General features: G+C 39.4%; 1 protein-coding gene and 1 long non-coding RNA gene across 3 annotated transcripts in view; one reads left to right on the top strand and one right to left on the bottom strand.

The window, feature by feature from the left end:
• Nucleotides 1-19,736, top strand: part of ERBIN (erbb2 interacting protein) — an 84,126-nt gene extending 64,390 nt beyond the window's left edge. The window contains exons 21-27 of one of the 2 annotated variants that reach the window (XM_080972282.1): nt 253-1,789; nt 8,489-8,632; nt 10,798-10,929; nt 12,773-12,982; nt 13,767-13,859; nt 15,646-15,720; nt 16,929-19,736. In XM_080972282.1, coding sequence (XP_080828408.1) covers nt 253-1,789; nt 8,489-8,632; nt 10,798-10,929; nt 12,773-12,982; nt 13,767-13,859; nt 15,646-15,720; nt 16,929-17,033 — 2,296 coding nt within the window. In that variant the 3' untranslated portion in view covers nt 17,034-19,736. The remainder of the gene's footprint in view (nt 1-252; nt 1,790-8,488; nt 8,633-10,797; nt 10,930-12,772; nt 12,983-13,766; nt 13,860-15,645; nt 15,721-16,928) is intronic. The other variant, XM_080972283.1, reaches the window with a different exon arrangement.
• Nucleotides 12,066-22,938, bottom strand: LOC308458574. Its single transcript, XR_013977571.1, has 2 exons — nt 22,729-22,938; nt 12,066-12,288 (listed from the first exon to the last, which is right to left on the bottom strand). It is a non-coding gene; the product is annotated as an uncharacterized lncRNA (long non-coding RNA).
• Nucleotides 22,939-23,005: the final 67 nt, after the last annotated feature.

Genomic DNA, 23,005 nt, shown 5'->3' on the forward strand with positions numbered 1-23,005 from the left:
GAAGTAATTTCAGTGAACAATAACTTAGTTTTTTGTATTGCTACCAAACATTTTGTTTGTCACTAAAGATTGTGTTTATGTTTTAATAATGCCTAATATGCTACAATTTTATCTCGGCAAGGAGATGCTTAGTACATTGCATCTTATAAAACTACTTTATTAGTGCACAACAAGTAATTGATATACCAATATAATAACAATGCTGTTGTCATATCTATCAGTTTGTTAAACTATTATTTTTTTTGCTTTCAGGCAAGAAGATGAAAATTCCAATAGTCTTTTACAAAATGGAGGTGAATTAAATGTCATAGCAGATGAAAAGCTAGATGCTGAAGATCAAGTTACAAATTTCACTGAATTCAGATTAAACATTGAGGAGAGATTAGCTCTGATAGAAAGAGGTGTTGAGCTAAACAATGCTACTGATGAGTGTCACAAATTTCACCAAATTAACATGAATATCTGCAAGTTGACTGATGAGGAAGCAATCCAATCAAATGTAGTAGAACGAATAAAATCACAGGAAATATCATCAGTTAAGGGCTTTTTAAACAATAATATAAAAGAGGAAATTGAGCATTTGGAAAATGGAAATAAATATTCTAACCTGGGTCCTATAAATAATGTCAATGGACATTCTGAGGAAGGGCTTCATTGTGCAGGAAAACCAGAGCTAAAGAGAAGTGCTACAATTGATACTGATTCTTCTTTGGAAATGTGTCTTTCAAAAAGCACTGAAGACTTGTCCCCCCAGCGGAGTGGACCAGTTGTGAAATCTCATAGCATAACTAACATGGACACAGGTGCTCTGAAAATTTACGATATCATCAATGACAATGGATCCCAGCAGCCAAATCCTGTAGTAAAACCAGCAGTTACTGGTCCTGATGGAAAAAACATAGTCCGGAGTAAATCAGCTACTCTCCTCTATGACCAGCCATTACAAGTATTTCCTGCATGTTCGTCATCGTCTGATTTAATGTGTACAAAAACAGTGTTCAAATTTGATTCGAATCATAATCCTGAAGGTACTAATGTAATAAGAGGGCAAGGGACAAATACTTCACAACAATTCAGTACCCCTCAATATAATATCCAGTACAGTAGCAGCATGGCAGCCAAAGAATCCTTGTGGCCCCCGAAACAAAACTCCCTAGTTGAACAAAGCTGCCTGCCTCCTCAACGCTTGCCAAGGTCAGATACCACAGATGGCTGTAATTCTGTGAAACATTCTGCCAACATGAATTTCTCTAACCATAACAATGTTAGAGCTACTGCTGCGTATAATACGCATCAAAGGATGGGTGGCCGGCATATGGAAATGTGGGCCGTTCCACCAAATGACAGACTTGTTTCTGGAGCAAGCCGAAATACTCTCCAGCGGCAGAGCAGTGTCTCTTCCACTGCTTCCATGAACATTGGTGATTCTGGGCCTCCTCGGCGCCCTCAGGTTCCTGAAGGAGATTATTTAACGTACAGGGATTTGCACTCAATGGGAAGAGTTCCACCAATAATGTCAGGGCCGCAAAGACCTCTTTCTGCAAGAACCTACAGTGTGGATGGGCCCAACGTACCTCGGCCTCAGAGTGCTCGCCCTTCAGCAAACGAAATACCAGAGAGAACTATGTCAGTTAGTGACTTCAATTACTCAAGGACTAGTCCTTCTAAAAGAACAAACCCAAGAGTTAGCTCTGAACACTCTCTGCTAGATCCTCCAGGAAAAAGTAAAGTTCCCCATGACTGGAGGGAACAGGTGCTGCGACACATTGAGGCCAAAAAATTAGAAAAGGTAAATAACTTTACTACTTCTTCTTCTGAGTCAACCTATAAAAGTCCAGTTTTGGAAGTGATGCATGTTCTCCAGCTGTGATAGTGTGCTTTGAAATTTTAAGTAATCTATTTATAAATTTAAAACCATGTTCAAAACATGATAGAAGCTAATTTAAGTATGCATCCTGTTGCACAAACAACTGTGACTATCTGACATCCTGCCTACATGCTTTGTTGAAAATAGTAAGTCGCTAAAGAGTATCTGAGGTTTTTTGCCATAATGTCTAGTGAAATCTAAGTGGGAAAGTGATGTGTTTCAGCACGCTGGAAGCTCAGATAGGAAAACCTGATTCATATATTATCAGAGGCGCATGGTTGCTGCTTTGCCATGACTGAATCTCGTACAATGACATTTGAATAACACCATGTTTCTCAAATAGTGGATCAGAACCCACCAGTGTGCCTTGGGCCACCTTCAGGAAGGCCTCATTGCCATGCCCAGTACCTCTTCTGTTGCCTCTCTTGCCACTTATGCCATAGCCTTTTGGTTGGACCAGCAGACTGGAAGACAGTTTGGGGAATGAGGAGAGGAAAGGAAATCTTCCTCCTCTGAGGGAAAAAGGGCAGAGGAGGAAATTGCAAAAGGTTAATGTATAACCATAAATAAATAGAAAAACAAATTGGGAATAGAAAAGCAGGGAAGAAAAGAAAGCTATTTCCAAGAGAAAGAGGTAAAAGTAAAAGGACATGGGAAGAGGAATGAAAGGAAGGGGGCTTGGGGCAGGGGGCTGAGACTAAGGTACAAGTTGAGTGAGAATAGAGAATGGGAGAAGAAATTACCAGAGATGTAATTACAGGAGATCACACATTGTTTTCTCCTTGAGTTTTACAATACAGTATCAGACGTAATATTGGAACAGACCCATAGATTGCATTGGTGCTACCTTCAGCTAGGGTCAGTGTTCTGCTGCAGTACCGACATGTTACTGTAAAACTGGTAACAAAGGACTGCATTGTTTAGATATTTGTTCCCGCTGTCAGAAGCAGCTCCTTCGCTTTAAATGCAGATTTTCTAATCTGTTACAATCCATATTTGATATAAAAACCCAAACATTTTATCAATTGCATTTCATGTTCAGTTAAATATAGCTCCTCTGTTGGTGGTGGCTTAAATCCATCCTCCCATATATTTTAAGCTTCTTGGGGCCATCTGGTGGCTACTGTTGGAGACAGAAAGTTGGACTGATTCACCAAGACAGCATTGTAAATCCACAAAAGTCACTAGTCTGCACACAAGCACAAAAAACCCTAGTTTGGTGGGAGCTGGCAGAGGAGGGACAGGGTCCTCTGTCCCTTCTACAGTAGCGTACTGTATTTCTATGTAGAGTATGAAGGAAGTGACTTCTATCCTCTGGCAGCCTGCTTGGCTGCTATGCTGGGCACAGAGAAGGGATGGAGCACTCAGCACCTTGTCTGCCAACATAGGAGCCAACTCCTAGGGGCTGAGGGGGCTTTGCCACCCCATAAAATATTTGAGGAGGCTGCTCCCCCCCCCCCAAGTTTATGGGCATTGTATTCAAATGGTGTGGGTGCACTGTGTCATGTGATCAATTATGTGGGGTGGGGCTTGCCTTGCACCCCCCATATTTTATTCAAGTTAGCACCACTGTCTGCCAACCAGTTGACTTGCCTGTGTGCAAAGCCTTGTTGCTTGTGGCTGTCAGGTGAGTGCTTAAATAAAAGACTGATGTAAAACTTAGGACTTGGATTCATACTGATCATATGTTCCACATAGCTTTAAATGCTTGTTTTTGAATTTTGGTGATCAGAATGAGAAGTCTCTGAATCTTGGAACTATAGTAAATAGTTGCAGGGTAGAGTATGAATGAAATGGCTGTTTCCTGAAAGAGAATTCCAAACTACTTCATCATAGGCTGCTGTAGGTATAAAACTAACTTTAGTGTTGTGGAAATGAGGCCTGGGTTCGTGGGCGCTCCCCTGGCTCCCTTCAGTGTGGCTGTAAGGGGGAAAACAGAAGCGTTTACTTCCATATTCAACTAACTGTCCTAACCAGGACAAACTGTGACTGGTTTTAACTATGGTTTATCTGAACAAGCCAAGATTGTAAACCACAGTTTAAAGCTGGCCACAGTTAGTTCTGGCTTGGAAATAAAAACAAACTGAGTGGAAGCATTTGCTTTTAACTAATCTCACCACTGCACTGGTAGAAGAGAAGGGAATTTGGAGAGCCCAAGCTAAGGCCCACTCAGGCTCTTTTCCATAGCACTTCAGCATGGTTTGGCATTTTTATGAATGATGTAGATCCCACCTGCAGTTTCATTTAATTATTCTGATGTAGTTGTCTCTGAAGGGTTACACTGTTTGGGTACATGCCATACTGTTAGCCACTGAACCTACATGGTTCAGTTTGATTTTAAGGAAACATGACAAACACTCTGAAAATGTAAGTGGCAATCATACTGCAAATAATATGTGGTTTCTTAGATAGCATGATTTAAAGCACATCAACCAGCCATTATTATATACCCATTATATATTATATAACCATTATATACATAAATGTACATCAACCAGCCATTAGTCCTAGAATTCTGAAATTGGTCTCATTCCTAAAATAATATGCATTGCTTAGCTTTAGTGTTTGTTTAGGCAACACCCATGTTCTCATTTGTAATGGTACTCTTTAAATTTAGGGTTGATCCACACTTTTGCTTGATCTATATTTTGATTGTATTGTGTATTAATTCCCCCAGGTCCGAGAGCTTTTCTCATTATTCTTGCCAAAATCTGATCTTACCCACTGAATTGGATCTTATCAGATGCACTGAAAATTCAAAGAGAGATTTTGCTTAACCAAGCTTCAGTTCAGTGGGTAAGATCAGATTTTCGCAAGGCACAGCTGTGGAACAATGAGGAAAGCTCTCAGACATGTGGGAAGTAATGAGCCTTAAGTTACCTAAAAAGAATACTTTATGTATAAAAGCACTATGGGACTTACTTTTAGTTCGACCAGTTTTTCACCTTTCTAGTGTATTCATTGGCTTTCATCAGCAGTTATTTTAATTGAGCCCCCGTTGAGAAGGAATTCAGTAAAGGTCACATTAGGGATAATAAATTCTACATGTGAAACTAGTAGAAAAAGCCATTAAAAGAATTCAGGCCAAAGTACTCAAATTCAGCTCGCAGATTAGTTTCCTATACAAAAGTCTGAATACATTTTAAACCTAAGCTAAACCTAGGCTAAACAGCAATGGGTGGTGTGTGTGTGTGTGTTTGTTTGTTCTGGTGCCCTGACCCCCTCAGAAATATCCCATTCCTGAATTTCAGCATTCTTTTTAAAAGGGTGAAGTCTTGTAATTCTTCTCCTTAAAACAATATAATTGGAAATGTGCAGGTATGGTTCCACCCTATTAAGCATGATAAGTATTTTGTACAGCGGAAGATTTCATTTACACATGTAGCAGAATGTGAGGGTAGAATGAAGGAATGTATCAATTTAGTGTGCAGGGTAAAGGGACCCCTGACTGTTAGGTCCAGTCGTGGCCGACTCTGGGGTTGCGATGCTCATCTTGCTTTACTGGCCAAGGGAGCCGGCGTACAGCTTCCGGGTCATGTGGCCAGCATGACTAAGCTGCTTCTGTCAAACCAGAGCAGCGCACGGAAACGCCGTTTACCTTCCTGCTGGAGCAGTACCTATTTATCTACTTGCACTTTGACGTGCTTTCAAACTGCTAGGTTGGCAGGAGCAGAGACCGAGCAATGGGAGCTCACCCCGTCGCAGGGATTCAAACTGCCGACCTTCTGATCAGCAAGCCCTAGGCTCCGTTGTTTAACCCACAGCGCCACCCGTGTGCAAGTAGGGGATGCCATTTATGTACCAAGCTTCCTGAAAAACAAAAAACATCAGCACATCAGGGAGAGCTGTCTTCCTGCTGTGCTTATTTTCTGATAGCAGAACATATTTGTTTGTTTGTTTGTTTGTTTGTTTGTTTTAAAAAATGTAAGGGATAATTCTAAAATGTAACTGAAATGATACTATTCATCCTAAAGCTTCAGAACTCCATCATCTCACCTCTTTCTGTTTCATGAACAGACTAGGTCAAGGTTTCCCAAACTTGGGTCTCCAACTGCTTTTGGACTACAACTCACATCATCCCTCTCTAGCAGGACCAGTGGTCAGGGATGATGGGAATTGTAGTCCAAAAACAGCTAAGGATTAATGCTGGGTTTAGACCCCGTCTAACATGGTCTCAGCTATGAGGAAGTCACTGCACGTCTCCTTTCCGCTATGCTCTGGAATGTCAGAAGTCTCAGATCATCACATAGCAAGAGGCCACAGTGGATTGGGAAGTAGCCTTCTTTTGTACAAGCCTGCATGGTAATTAAGATCAGCTACAAACTACAAAGTTTTTCAATTGTTTTGCAGCTTTTTTGTAATGAAACCCCCACATTTTGCAGCACCCTCAAAAGTTGGTTGCCGTCTTACTTTTTTTATTGAGATTTTTATAACAAATAAAACATTTCTGGTTTTTTTTAACAATTCCAGTAGCAGAACTGTAAGGCAACATAAAATGTAGATTCTGGTTCAGAACATGTTTAATACACATGAGAGTATCCATACAAATTGATGAGAGGCCTGTGGTCTTCACAATGTGTAGTCTTTAACCCTTGCTCTGCCTACTTTCCTGGGAGCTCCTAAAGAAGCTGGTAATAGACCCTTTACATTGGAATGAGTATCAATAAAAAGTACTTTAAAAACAACAACTCTGTATTTGAAACTATTAACTTGCAAGTTCTGCTTCCCAAAGAGACAGATATATGTCATGATAAGTTATCTTGAAATCCTATGTTCGACTACTCAGAAGGCAATCCTGGTGGGCTCTTTGGGTGCACCAGTCTCATGCATGCATTGAAAAACAAAAGGTGAAGAAGAGTAACTCTAGTATGGCCCCCACACTAAGACAGTAACCCATTTTGGGGGGCCCTTCAAAACTTGGGGTTTTCGCTGAAAACAGTTGTAAAACTTTGTTTTGGGGGATGATCCTGGTTTGAGTATTAGTTAGTTTATGGGGTGCGGTTTAGAGGGGATTCCTGATTTCATGGTTCAAAGTTAATGAAGCTGTAAAGATCTTCAATAGAAGCTTCAATGACTCCTAAAATACATCTAGTTGAGGATCGATAAAAGGACCTTTTCAATAGCTAGGCTCAGGCTTTGGACAACCTCCTTGAGGAAAGCCTGCCTAGCTATCTTTCTAATAACTTTTCACTGCATGTTAATGGCATGCTGTTGGAGAAAGTTTAAATTGTTTTATTGAGTAACTTTTGATTAATGTGCTTAACGTTTGTTGCTTTTAATTTTTGTAGTTTTTATGGTCTTTTTCTTATTTTATTGTTTTAATTGTTAGCTAGCTTGAACTCCTTTTGAGGAAAAGTAGAATAAAAATATTTTAAATATCACTTCTCTCTGCTGGGGAGCTATTGAAATGGGACATATATAAATAATAAAATTATTATTATTACAGTGCTCAGGATTTTAGCCTGTGTTTATCATTATTGGTTTCCTCATAACATCTAGTAATATTGCAAACATTTAGGAACTGTGAGTGTTTGTGTTTGAACCTTCCTGATTCATTTGTCAAGTCAGCTAACTTTGCAGAACTTCCGGATTTGCTGCATTTGTTGTTCCTCTGTCCTTTATTGACTATATATATATATATATATATATATATGATATATATGATGATGATGATTTAAACCAATGTTGTCATAATCAGTATCGGCACTGGAAAGTGCTATCGCATCTTAAGTAAATGAAAATGGTTTGAAAATTCTAAACTTTGAAGATAAAACTTATTAGTCTTCTAAATTCAATTTAAGTCATGTTAAATTTCAGTAATTCTAATTTTGTGCTGGTTTTGAAAAACCAGAAAAGAGTGTTGGAAAAACTGCCCCCTAAAATACCAGCTACTCCCCATTTACCTGGGAGTTACATTCTGAACCCCCGTCTGCATATGCAAAATTGTGTAAAATGGGGGGGGGGGTCACAAATATCAGCTCAGCTGGTGGGCAGGGGTGAAGCTTCCCTGCACCTCAGCTGGGTAACCTGCACTGTCCCTCCGGCTCACATGGCTGCATGGATGGGCACAGCTGATGAGCAGGGAAGAACCAGAGGGATGGCTGGGCTTGGTTGCCCAGGTGCTTCCCATTTTCAGATACCTGACATTGTGTGTGTGTGTGTGTGTGTGTGCGCGCGCGCAAATAAAATGCATGTAAGCAGGGAGTTGTCTGCAATGCAGAAATATGTCGAGGCAACGGTGTTTCTGCTCAGAATGAGCTTCCAGAAAAGTGTACTTCATTCATCCACTTTCCCTTCCTGCCCATAGATTATGTTGAGGATGTTTAAAACATGACGGCTAAACATCTGTTTTTCTTAGCATTGTGCACATTTTGAATGGGCTTGTTTTTACGTAATTTGTGTGTCTGTTACGTCAGACTGCTTGTTACGTTACAGCAAGTAAGATCACACGGCATGTCACTGAGGTTTTTTCTAGTCACAATGGGTGTTACCCTTGTGTGCATGATATTTCTTTTTTGCATGGTTATGCAGTATGTGTGTCCATACTGACTTGGTGTATAACGTGTCTCGTGGTTTATGCATGCTGCACTAATCTCTGTTATCTGTCCCCTCTTTATTCAGAGCATGCTGTCTAGGTCCTTTAATTCCAATTATGCTCCAGTTAGCAGCTTTCACTATGGCAGCTCTAGGGATCTGCATGGCAGCCAAGGCAATGTTGCCTTGAGTGTTGCAGACGGAAGAAGTTCTGGTGTTCACATTGTTCGTGTGAGTACATACATAAACAGGCTATTGTTAGTAAGAAATTGGAAGAGGCATGTGATAGTGCCTTTAAAACCGCACTTTTGTAATTGTGTAATTCTAGATTGTGGCTGATTCCACCCATTACTGTAATATGATGATTCAATAATGGCAGTTATTGAAGAATTTTCCTTCAATATTTGTAATTTTTTAAAAATGTTTTCTGCTAAAGCATCAGAGAAGAGCAGTTCTGAAATGAGACTTAATTTTTTAAATAATAATTTGGCATGTTCTGCCTACAAGCCAACTGATAGCCATATAAAGATACTGAAGAGATTGACAGGTGACCTTAGGGATTCTCCTTCTCAAGGATGGAAAAACAGCTTCCTTCCTTGAGATGTTTAGATAATTCAATAGTTCTGAGCTTGTTTATTATCTTACAAGCATATCTGGTGTCAGTGTAACCTGATGGTTACTGCTTTCAGCCTGTGGAATTCTATGATAATACAGTATAAATAAATTGGAGTGGTGATTTTTATGTATTTCTATTGGCTCACACTGATGCTTTAGCTTCTCTATTCACTACCTCCCCTGTTATGTTTTCCCTTTTATTTTAACTTGTGCAATTTAATCAGAGCCCCCTATAAAAAGTGCTCTGTACGCTGTTGAAACTATGTAAACAGTACTGCAGCTTTGTGTTACAAAGGCATAGGCAGCAGCCAGAATCACAATTCTATACTGGGGTTCACAAGGATTCACCAACTTCTCCTCATAGATAATAGGGGAAGTTTAATTTAGTAATACTCCGTAGTTAGATATAATTACTCATTTCTAAGTATGAGCCATCTATAGCCCCCCTCGTTTTTCTTGATTAAAAGTTAACTTAATATGTCCAAGGAACTTACACAACTCCACAAGCCTTTTTGTCTCTTTGCATTCTCTACTCAACATCATCATCCATTTTGTTTATAGGACATGAGGCCCGAACATTATCTTTGATTATTTCTTCTCAATATTCAATCTGTTTCCAAATCACATTGTATAACTTTGCAAAAATATGACCATTCCTGTTTGCCCTCTTGGCAAAAATTCCAGTTCATAATTGGGCCATCTTTCACCTTGTGTACTGCAGCCTTCTCCTTTCTGGCCTTCTTTTGCAACATCTTGGCACTCAAAAATAATTCACTCATCATATTTAATATCATATCATTTCCCTCTTTAGATACCTGTACTGGCTTCCTGTCTGCTCCGGTATCCAACATAGCCTAGCCTGACCTTCCCTTCCCTTATTTTTTCATTATCATATTGCAGTACATGCTGTCTCCAGCTCCAGCATCCTCAGCCAACTGAATTCTTCCTGATGCATCACTCTGCACTTTCTCCTTGCTGTCCCGCCTGCCTCCCGGGGTCTTCCTCCATGTAACCTTTGGCTAAATCTTGATTCCTCATTCCTTATTGTAATTTAGCATGTAACTGAACAGAACCATATTCTTTTCCTGTTGCCTTTGCGTTATTAATCTTTCTTCCTTCTGTTGTTTCTCACTGATTTACATTTTAAAATCTTTGGAACAAGAATGTATCTTTTTATTGGTCAGTCTGTGAAGAGCTCTGCACGTTGATAGTGCTCTATTAATACTAAATAATAATAATATGATGATGGTGATGATATGTTTGATACACAGCTCACAGTAGTTCCACTGAGCTGCTTTGGAACCCCATACTTCTGTCATAAAAAGAGAATGGCTGGCCCAGTCCCACCTACCTTTCAATTCCTGAGGGAAAATAAGCAATAGAAATTATATTTAGAGGAATTCATGCAAACTAAATTGTTAACATAGTTCAGCAAGACAAGGTATAGGAAGTGGCAGTGGTGAGGTTCATGTTCTAAAAAGCGGATGGGCATTGGGTAAATCTAGCAGAACAAAGTTAACAAAAGACCTTTGTGTTATGTTTGCAAATCCTTAAATAGCAACTGTTTAATGAATAGTTTTATTATGCAGTTCAGAGTAAGTTCCAGTGTTGTTTCAAAAGCTGGAGTTAACATTTATGGTCCTCTCAAGGCTGATTAATATGATTAAATTCTTGAATGCACCAAAGTAATATGCTTAACAGTCATATGAACAAAATTGGCAATTCTTGTATAATGTGTTTACAATACAGCAGTAATGTTTGTATGCTTTTATCATTTAAAGCATCCCCAAACATCAACCTCAGTAGAGCAATGTCAGGAAGATGTATTCATTGCTGGACAGCAGAACTATTCATCTGCCACACTTAGCCTCAAAGATGTTGCTTCAGACAACATGAAGAAAGTTCCTGTGCAGGTAATAAGCTGCAGGGATCATTCACAATCTATAAAAGTATTGTTCTGACACGCATATCTGGTTCAGGTACAGTGCTAAACTATGGGTTCGTTGCTCCCACCTCCCTGTTGTGTTAACAAGAAGATCAAAAGCTTTCATTTGTAGTTAATTAATAATTAATTATGTCCAAATGCAGAACTATTATAATTGTTAACTATGGTTTAGGGAAATTAATCACTGTTTGAAGCTGGCATGTTTCCCTAAATTATAGTTAAGACAGACCACAATTTGTCCAGGCTTGAGCATAATGAGTAAACTTCTTTGAGGTTTGTTTGTTTTTTTACAACAAAGCGGTGCATAAATTTTATGAAATAATTAAATAAATTGCAGTGCAGTTTAATTATTTATTTAAATAAATAAATAAAGTGTGCTTCACTTAAAATGGAAGCAGAAACTTCCCTTCTCGGGGGGCACTTGGACACGGCCACGTGGGTTTCCATCTTCCGTTTGCTTGAAGGAGGCAGAAAATGCTATCCTTTTACTAGATGTGAGCTGCTCGCCTTCCTTGGAGGCTCAGTTCATTTTCTGCCTTGCTTGAAGCTGGATTCAAATGCTGATCCATTCTGGCTTTATTGGTTTCCAGTCTCCTGTTGTGGCTGCATTGTAGGAGAACAGGGGAGTTGGGAGCTCACAAGCCCATACCTTGTTAATTGCAGCCGAACAAGGCCATTGTTATGGGCAAGAAATGCATAGTGAAGGAAAAAAAATCAGCAACTATTTACTTACCTAATTGTGTGTACTCAAGACAGGTTATAACACAGAAAATGTCAGCTGTTCTTTGCATGTCTACTCAGAAACAAGTCACATTGGACTCAGTGAGATTTACTCCTGGATAGCTGTATATAGAATTGCAACTCCAGTGCCTTGTTGTATCATGAAAGGCTCAACTACAACACCCATTTGGTTATCCAAGCTTAACTGCCACAAATTAGAGTGGGAAAATAAATGCATTACTGTATTCATGCATTCATATAAGCTAGTGGTTCTCAAACCTTTTTCTCTGCGCTACACTTTCAGAATAATTTTTTTCTTGTGCCACAGTGAATTTTTTGATAAAAATACATTTGAAAACAAAAACAACCAACTTCTAGCAATGCTTAATTTATAACATAGAACACAACTACTTTTAATATGATCATGGAACATCCAGAAAGTATAAAACAGTGCAGCAACTTAAGAACATGAATCATTCACAAAATATAATTATAAATGAGTCTTCTCCAGCTCTCTGTTCAAACAGTAGTTCTGGATCACAACTACGTTGTCCTCAGTATCACTTGATGCTCTTGCTCTGATTTTGAAAAGATATCTATTCATATTCTGCAAATAAAAAAGAAATTTTTTATACTATACTATAGTACACCGAAATTTATATACTATACTATAGTACACCGAAATGTTTAAATGTTTCTTTGATTGTCCTTGGATCTTACCATCACATTTGCTATCTTCCCCTGCCGCATCCTTTGAGAACCATAAGCAATATACTAAAACTTCAAAAGCAATTCAAAAATCTATGAGTACTTCCACCAAAAAAAATTATATGTTCCCTAATTGATTAGTTTAGCCCATTACCCAGTAGTCTAGTTTGTTCTAAACAAAAGTTGGGAAAAAATCCATTTCATTCCCATTTGTTTTGTGTATAATGCTATTAGATTTTTTAAAAAGAAGAATACAACAGACATGTTTGACAACAAAATCTCTTGTAAGTGTTGCAAAATCATTATCAGCTGAGCATCAAGATAATATATATGCATATTCTTGAGGATGTAAAATGTTGCTTAAGAACTATTCATTTATCCAGATACCTTTGACGAATGGGCAGATGTGCCAGCCTCCAAGACCTCAGGCAAACTATAGCCAAATCCATCATCCTGCTTCCCAAACAACTGTGGCAAGACATCCTTCTAGAGAGCAATTAATTGATTATCTAATGCTTAAAGTTGCCCATCAGCCACCCTATAGTCAGTCCCAGGGTCCATCAAGGCAAAGCCACGAGATGTCAAAGCAAGAGGTAAGGGCAAAAGTTATGACTTAATGAATAAATTCTCAGATTGTTCTGCACTGGAAACATTTACTTGGTTGAGACCTTGCGAATGTCCTTTACTGATGACCTGTCACCTTAATAATAATAATAATAATAATAATAATAATAATAATAATAATTTTTATTTATATCATCGCCCTCCCCGGCCAGAGCCAGGCTCAGTGTGGCTAAAAACACAGTAAAAACATAATAGGGGAAAAAGTGGGGGGGGGGGCAGGGAGAAAAAACCCAAACCAATTTAAAATATAGGTTAGAATGCAATTTAAAATGCAGCCTCATTTTAAAATAGCTGATAAATCAAGACCATAAGGGGAGGGAAACATAAGGGTCAGACCGAGTCCAAACCAAAGGCCAGGCGGAACAGCTCTGTCTTGCAGGCCCTGCCGAAAAATGTCAAGTCCCGCAGGGCGTTCCACCACATCGGGGCCAGTGCTGAAAAGGCCCACTTATTACCACTGTTATTCATGCTTCCATATAATTTTTTTCAGGAATATGCCCAATATGCTTAGAGAAATATTTGTTTATTTCTTTAGTAAGTATTTCACTTTGAGTAACCCATACAACTTACAAAACAAATACAAAGAATATAAAACTTAATAGAAATACAACAAAAGATTTTAAAGCATTGGTGAACTTGAAAATATAGAAGTAAAGCATAGTATTATGTGATATAAAAAATGGATTATGTAATGGTTGCAGTTTTTCCATGAACTTGAACATGCAGAACAAATCAATTTTCTGATTTTCTTAGATAAGAGTGAGAATTGAAAAGGATCCAGAGCTTGGATTTAGTATATCAGGAGGAACTGGTGGTAGAGGAAATCCCTTCAGGCCTGATGATGATGTGAGTATTAAATAGATCCAGTCTCTTGGGGTACGGTTATTGTTTGGGAGGTCTTTATTGAGGAGGAACTCAATATGTTTAACTCAATATGAGGATGTTTTAAAGGTTTTATGATTAATGTATTTTTTTCTTTCAGACTTCCCATGCTTCCTTTTGGGAAGAAGGATGGACTATATTAACCATAAATAAATAGTTGTAAACAGTTGCATTTGTGTGTGTGTGCGTATGCAGGTGGCACTGTGGTCTAAACCACAGAGCCTAGGGCTTGCTGACCAGAAGGCTGGCGGTTTGAATCCCCACGATGGGGTGAGCTCCCGTTGCTCGGTCCCAGCTCCTGCCAACCTAGCAGTTTGAAAGCACATCAAAGTGCAAGTAGATAAATAGGTACCGCTCTGGCGGGAAGGTAAACGGCGTTTCTGTGCATTGCTCTGGTTCGCCAGAAGCAGCTTAGTCATGCTGGCCACATGAGTCGAAAACTGTCTGCGGACAAATGCCGGCTCCCTCGGCCAGTAAAGTGAGATGAGCGCTGCAACCCCAGAGTCGTCCGTGACTGGACTTAACGGTCAGGGGTCCCTTTACACACACATACATGCACTTCACCCACCCCCAGCATTAATAAACATTATTTTTCACTTTTTTTCTTGCGCTGTTATCTAACCAGCTACACAATAGGAAGAGAGAGATGGTGGAGGTGGAAGGACCTCATAAGCCCAATATTGAGTTTAGCTCTGTGTGCGAAAAATTGTTAAGATGGAATATGTAATAATTACTACTTAAGAAAAAGAAAAACAGGCTGGATAGGGTTAAACTTGAGGAAAGTAGGTATTTGGAAAACACAATTCCTGTTGTCGCAGGAAATTATAGAACTACCATAATGTTGATGAATTTTAGCTTCATGGTAGTCTGGCTAATTTAATAAAGCAAACTTCATATCATAGGCCAAACTTCATATCATACGCCAATATGTAATACATTCCCTACAACACGAGGTTTTAGCTGTAAGCCTTATCCAGAGAATTCTTTTGAGTGATGAGATTGAAAGGCTTGCCAGCCTTCTCTTTTAAAACCTTACTTTCAAAAGTAAGATTTACCATACTTACGTATGGTAAAATAAACAGGTAATATTCAGCATTAGTTATACTCTGAGTAGACTAATTAAAATCAATTGACTTAAGTCTGTCAATTTCAGTGGATCTGCTCAGATTATGACTGAGTTTCATATCACCTAGTGCCCTGCTGGATGCTGTTCATTTTACAAATGGAGGAATAGTGGGGTTCGGGTCAATTGATTGCTGGTAAGATAGGAAGAAAGCCTAAGAAAACAAGGAGAATCTTTACTCCAAAGCAAACCCTCTAACCTGAAGGCAGCTAAGCCAAATTAGGTGTTAATAGAAAGCTGTTCTGTTGTGGCTAACGTCACTTAAGTCAGTGTTTTTTTTTTCCTTAAAAATTTTTTTAGGGGTACCCCTAAAGCACTGGCATGTTGTTTTTCTAGCCCATGGGACAAATATCTTGCATTCCTAGTACAGCATTGGATAAGACAAAAACAAGTGAAAATTTATTTGCAGTAGTGACTACAAGGCCAGCCCAGTATTTTGAACCACTGTGCACATGCACAGTGGGACTTTCGACTTTGCCTTGCACAGTTTTTGATACAACTTCTAGGATGATGCAGAGAATCTATCATTCAAATATAAAAGTCAGAATCCCTACTGCAGATATAGAGGGTTGTGTTCCAATAAACCAGCATGTATGTATTTAACATTTGTTTCCTGTTCACTTGAAGGGTATATTTGTAACCAGGGTACAGCCTGAAGGACCAGCATCTAAACTGTTGCAGCCAGGCGATAAAATTATTCAGGTAATGTAGCTTAAAGCAATTTACCAATTATTAATGTTGATCACTATAGCAGCCTTCAAAATATTGTCTCTTTTCCCCATCCCTTATCCGCTCCGTCACTTCTGATCGCAAGTTTCTGAATATTCTTCAAAAGCAACTACACAAACATCTAATTATTGTAGACAATTCTAGATGCTACCAGAGCATGGATAACAGAGGCTGGGCTACCTCTGTCCATGAGAGACCACCACTGAGGCTACTTGGGCCTGCAGTGACATAGCTTGATCCAGGACTTACGTCCTGGCTTCACACTTGATAATTTAGGAGCAAGACAAGTCCATCCAGAACAAGTTTAATACCTATAAACAGTGCTTTTTTTCCTTTAAAAAATGTTTAGGGGTACTCTCATTTTCCTACTCATATTGAAATACTGCCCCTCAATGAGGCCAAACTTAGATTCACAAAATGTTTAGGGGTATGCATACCCCCAGAAAAAAGCACTGTCTGTAAACCACAGAACTTCTGTTTCATTGGAACTGAGTGTCAGTTTATTGGCCCTTATTCCAGCCCCTTATGGAATATAGGCACCATTCCCATACCTTCATTGCTCCACCTTAATTTAATAAAAGAGAGGGGGTGGGGAAATGGGTGTTGTCAGCATACTGGTGGCATCTTACATAGCAATTCCATATACATGTTAGAAAGGAGGGGACATGACAAAACCCTGAAGTAGTTCCCCAGAACTACCTTCTAGAATTGGCTCTCCAGGTAGGAGTGGAACCACCTTATCATCATACCTTAAACTTCCAGTGCAAAGAGCCTCTCCAGGATACCATGGCCAGTGGGTAATAACAATCTCTGAGAGGTCCAAGAGAATTATCAGGGTTGCATTTCTTCTGTCTTTCTCATGGTTTACACTAGGGGTGGCCAACTCCCAAGAGACTGCGATCTACTTTCAGAATTAAAATATGATCTATCCCCATTTGGGGGGGGGGGTTTCAGGTCAAAGTTATTGAGCTTTTTTTAGGGAGGGAAAGGGAGCCAAAGATCGACCTGCGATCTACCAAAACCTTGCAGGGATCGACCTGTTGGACATCCCAAGAAGAACCACTGTCACTTCCAGCAATCTCAAAACAACCATCAAATTTAGAGTTGGCTAAACAGATAAAATAAACTGTTATTGAAAAGGTTTTCCTCTATACTTAACAGGATTTAAATCTTCTTTCCAGGCTAATGGATATAGCTTCATCAATATTGATCATGGACAAGCGGTATCCTTACTAAAGACTTTTCAGAACACAGTGGAACTCATCATTGTTCGAGAACTTTCTTAAATACTGTGGAGGAAGGAGAAACGTCCACGTGATGCTTTGAAGGACTTGTGGGAAACTGAATATTTTGATTATTTTTATATACAAAAACTTTTAAAATTATGTACAGTAATAAAATAATCTTGTGGTTATAGGGGGGAAACCACTGTAAAGAACATAGATAAAACAGTTTTGGAAATGCATATTGTAGTCAACCTTGTTGAGTTTTAAAGCATTGTAGCAATCAAAAATCACTCCTCCAAAAACAAACCTGTGGTGTATTTTGTACAGATGGTAGGTTTATTTTTGGATAACGCATACACATAACTAAACTTTGTGTACAAGGAGCCTCCATTGTAGCCAATTGACAGATGGCAGGGCTTTCTGTCCTGTAGCTGTTTGTTGCCTTTATTTTTTTGTTCACCTGGTTTTAATGTCTTTGTTGAAACCACTTCTGTAGATGTGGATAAGATTTGATATGTTGGCTTTGCTATGTGCATATTGTACAGATGAATGGGTAGATGGAAGGTGGGGCTGGCTGGGATAATTTTGAAAGGCCAGGTAAAATGGCCGTGAAAGTATGGAATCAAGAAAGAAAGAGGGAAACGAGTTAGCATGAGAATGTATATCTACCAATAGAAAAATGCAATAAAATGTGAAGTCTTTTTAGAGAGACTATAAATACACTTCTGGGAGTTCTACAGGATTGGCTCATATCACATCAACTGACTGTCTTATTTGTTTTCTTTAATTTAACTTTGAGTGTTTTTAATCACACAACTTTTTTCACCTGTGCTGTGGAGTTGTGCCCAGAGACTCCTGTCTGTTACGGAAATCCCCAGTTTTGTGCAAAAGGGTGATTTTCTTCTGCCTTGTATTAAATACTCCATTTTCAACTTATTTATAGATTTTTTAAAAAACAAAAAAGAAAAAACTAAATGGCCAGTTTGTTTTTTTTAAACTGTGTTGCCTGTAACTCATCACCTATATATCTATCACATGTGTGCATGTTCCAAACCTCTAACTTACTCTGCCAGAAAAAAGCTTCATTCTTTTTAATGGGGTTCATGGCAGTGAGGCCTGTGGGGACTGGGCTGCCCAGAAGTAAATGGTTCAGGAAAGGGTTAGGAAAGAAACCGTGATTTTGTTTGGCCTTGAATTGCCTTGTTAGACTAAAAGGAAACAATATGTTTGGAGCTAGGTAACCAAAGCCAGTGAAACTGTTGCAGAGTGATGGGAGAATTGCTGTTGGGAAGTTGTAGAGCAAAGGGATGGGGACTTGCGACCCACCAGTTTGTAATGATCTTTCTCAAAGGGCTGTTCCTACAGGTGACATTAAATGTGAACTAGACACTTGAGAGTCATTAAAGGGTTTCTAACCATATTAACGTAATAGTGATTTACCACAGGCTGCCTTTGTTCCTTATTACTTGTATAAAATATTGGATTATACATATTTAATTTTGTTTATGACAAACATTATGTTTATTTTCCTCTTTTTTTCTTTATATAACAGAGATGAGATTGCCTAACCTATAGGGTAATAAGTAATACATGGTTATTATGGACCAGAGAAAAGTGCCATAGAAGACCAATAACTGTTTTTTTAAAGGCGAATTATTAATCTGTCATTGGAGCAATATTCAGTTACTGCAGTTTTTAATAAGTAGAAATTGGTAGTTTTAAAGCGAAATTAGCAAAAGCACCAGCCTACTATAGTGTTTGGAAAGATGTGCTGGAACAGAAAGGAACCTGTATACTTAACAGATAAAGGCAGTACTTTTTAAATACACAGACTCCAATGATATTGCACTCAAAGATGTTATCACCTGCATATTGTACTGTGTATAGTTTTTGATAATTTTAATTGAAACCCTTTAACAACTCTTTGTACATTAATTTTAGTTGATTTTCATTAATATTTACATAGGAATTGATTTTTATATTAGCAAAAATGTGCTGTATTTTGGTAAAGTTCACTTATTTTCTGTGTGCTGTTAATCTTTAAAGAAAATGAGAAACATAGCTATATAATGGCAGGCTTCAGTGTTACCATGCTTCTAAAAGTGTCTTTTAAATTTCTCTACTTTTTATTGAGAATTCAAAAATTTACATTCATTGCTTTTAATTATATTAGTAACCTCAGCCTTTTAAAAGGGAATATCCACAAATCAGTCCTAATCTGAGGACTTGAGGCATAAACTATAATCATGGTAAGGGCAAAAAGTCCCAAATCAGAACTGATTCTTTATTGATCATGGACACCATTTATCTTTGGCAACATCAGGTTGAAATAAAGTGTTCAAATTCAATTTTGTATGAAATAACAAGCAGTGTAAACCATGCTGTTAGAATTTAATTTAGTTGAATAGCTTTGTACAATAGTGTTGCCAAAAAGAATAATTGTTTGTTGAGAGAATTTAAAGAAACTTTGTGGCCTTCTAGGGGTTGGGTTTTTTTATTTTATTTTACTTTTTGGTGCAAGGAACTAGAAAAAGTATATTGGAAATCAAACACTGATGATACTTTAAAAAAAAAAAATGTTGGATGCATTATACCATTTGTGTTGGATGATGGTGAAATGAAGCTGTGGAAGAAAGCTCATTCAAAACAGAAGATCATTATTCAGAAGCCGTGGATTTTTAATGTTTCTCATCTTGTCAGATAAGATATATCTGCACACTTGGTTGCTTTGGCATCGAATGAATAAAGTATTTGTCAACTCAATATTCTTTTCATGGCAGTTCATTAAAGAATCAGTTCAAATTACAATTTCTGGGGGGAAACCCCACATATTTATTGTGTAAATACATTTTTTACTTTTTTTGACTGGAGTTTCAAAAATGTGTATATAATTGAACACATCCTATGAACACAATCATAGCAATAAGCAACACACAGAATCAAGCCTTTATCATTAATTTGCTGTACTACTTTTTAAAAAAGTAACTATTCCCTTATTAGCAGCTATGTAATGTTTTTATTGATCAGCATTTATTCAGCATTCCAAATTTTGTATATAATTAAATTGTTTCTGAAGTAACACATGGAGAATAGATAATAAACTAATGCTCTTTAAATCGCTGTGTAATTTACTGATTTCACGACATCAATCTGAAATTTTCTAAATCATTTGAATCTACCACTGATAACATTCTATAATCAAGCGGAGATTCTTGGAATTTTCTCTTTGTTTTAAATACCCTTTCCTTATTTGTATTGGATTTTAAGTCCCTTTGAAGGAGAGTGCTGCCTCAAACCAACGGTGAGGCAGATGATGATCCTAGACCATTGGTCATGTTGGATGGGACTGATCTGGCTGGTGTTCTCTCTTCTATCGTGTGGGCATGTGGGAGGCAATTTGTCAAGCACTGAGGGTGATTATGCCTGCAATAGCAACCTTGGGAGAACTTTGGCAGGAAGCCTCTGGGAGAACGGATGACCCAACCTTAAGGAGCGGAGTGCAGCCTCTCAATAGTTAGCTCTTGTAGAGCAGTTATCTGATAAATGATTAGCTTTTTTACAGGTGGTACAACACTAGTCCTCTCGGGGAACAGCCAGCATGGTGCCCTCCTGAAGTGGTTGGACTACAGATCCCAGCAGCACAGGCATCCTGGGAGTTGTAGTCCCAACAATATCTGGAAGGTACCACATCGGCTACACCCTGCTCTAGATGAATCTGTATGTAAGTACTCTTGGGAGAAGAGTAGATTCAACAATGGCACAGTGTAATCTGATACATGGCTACTCAGAAGTAAGTTCCACTGTATTCAATGAGGCTTGCTCTCAGTGTGTGCATAAGACTGCAGCCTTAACTGGACACCAGAGGTGTATCTAGGGTTCCTTATGGACTTGGTAAGGATCTGTATTGGCACCCTCCCCCCCCCCACACTCCAGTGGACAGGGGCTAATGCTCTCTTCTGTGTGCATGCAAAATCTCTAGTTATTTAAGGGCAGAGGGAAAGGCACTTTGCATGTGCTCAGGGACCCCTTTTAAACAGCTTTGCATCTTTGGGAGTGGAGACCAGGTACTGAAAATAGTTCAGCCCTGGCCCAAATTCACACACACACCTCCCTTGTCTTTGCACGCCACCAAGCAGAGGTATTTTTAGGGTAGTGCAACTGGTTCATCCACAATGGGTGCTGTGCCGCAGGGGGCTTCACAACAATGCTATAGAATGGGCGCCAAATTTTAGCGTTGCATAGGGCGCCACTGAAATGTGAGAGCCCAAAGTCTGGCACTGAGCATAACTGGAGGAGAAGCAAGATGGAGTCATGTGAAACTGCACACTTTGCCTCTAAGTTGCTCCCCTCCTGGCCAGGGAGACCTCGGACACCTTGCTCACTTGCTCATTCTCGTCCTCCCACCCATCCTTCCATACCTATCCCGTGGGTTGACCCAGCTAGTGGTTTTGGTGGTGTGGCCCATGTAGACTTTGTTGTTGTAGTTGTAGTCGCAAGCTTCCTCTCAGCCCTTGGTTAACAGCAGCTGCTGCTCACTCATCTTTTCTGCTGCTGCTACAGCAGCAGCAGATGGACAGAGCAAGCCCAGCAGCCCCATACGAAGAGCTCAGCAACTCATGCAAAGGATTTTGTTTTTCTTGTAAATTTCCTCTCAGGAAAAGGTTGCAACATCTGAGGTTAATGACACATTGTGTGATGAAAGCAAATAGATAGATGGTTTTTCACCCTCCTAATACTAGACCTGAAGGAGTGTTTCCACCTCCATCATTCAGCCCAGACACTGAGATTTAGCTCCAAAGGCCTCCTGGCTGTTACCTCATTGCAAGAAGTGAGATTACAGGGAACCAGGCAGAGGGCCTTCTCGGCAGTCATGCCGAGAAGTCATGCCCTGTGGAATGCTCTCCAGTCAGATCTCAAGGCTGCAGAGTAGAAGCCTCTTAAATAGAGGACACTCACAACATTAGAAACTGCTGTGCAGATATGGTTAAAACAGACAATTAAAACAATGTACAACACTAAATTTAGCAACAATGTACAACAATAAACTGTCCCAGGGAGTTGACTCAGAATCACCCATGGAGCCGTGTTTGGGGCTTTTCATGCCGGACTATTTTGAGTTGGGCAATGGTCTGCGCCTACAGATCTGTACACAGAATCTGGCGGCCATCCAGGTCATCTTCTGATTTTTGCCTAACAGCAAAAGGTCAATTTTTTGCTTTTGCGGGAGGTCGGCGAGCCTCACCAGTAGGGGATCCAAGATCTTACTACGTGCCTCTTCATAAAAGGGACATCTAAAGAACAAGTGTTCTGGGCTTCCTATCTCTCCCAATGGGCAGGTGCAAAGCCCTCAGTTCTGATTTTCCCCACCCCCGGTTTAGTTGGGAGTGCAGAGATTATGCAGGCATAATTGATTTAGCCATAAGTGGATGCAAGGTGCAGGATGCACCTGGGATTACTGCAGCAAATCAGTAGTAAGGGCTGTTTGTCCATTTTTGAAAACACAAAATCTAGACAGGAGTGAGAAACCTGTGGCCTTCCAGATGTTGTTGAACGCCTGTTCCCATCAGCCCCCATCCAGCATGGAAAATGGTCAGGGATGTTGAGTCCAGCATAATTTGGAGAGCCTGATCTCTCATCCATTCTCTCCCCATCCATCTATGAAACTTCTCCCTGTTGTGGTATTTTTTGTACAAAACATTTATTTTGATTTTTAATACGGGGGTGGAGGGTGGGATATGCAAAAATTTCACCTTACCTAACAGGGAAATATATTCTGCTACCTGAGGTTTCTAATGCGTCAACTGTGGTGCATGTGGATACTGGAGAGGGAAAGGGCAGGAGGCACGGCGCAGAGTGCAATTTAGGGATTGTTTATTCCATATGCTTTGACATTTTTTGTCCGCCCACCCCCTGCCCGTCTCTCAGGTGCTGCACTGCCTCAACAATAAGAAAAAAGCCCTCCGTTTCTTAGCTAAAAGCCGCATAGAGGAGACGAACAACGGGCCGCCTCAACGCCAGGGCGCCGCCGCGTT

The sequence above is a fragment of the Podarcis pityusensis genome, assembly GCF_964106645.2.
Source record: "Podarcis pityusensis genome assembly, chromosome: 11".
Taxonomy (NCBI): domain Eukaryota; kingdom Metazoa; phylum Chordata; class Lepidosauria; order Squamata; family Lacertidae; genus Podarcis; species Podarcis pityusensis.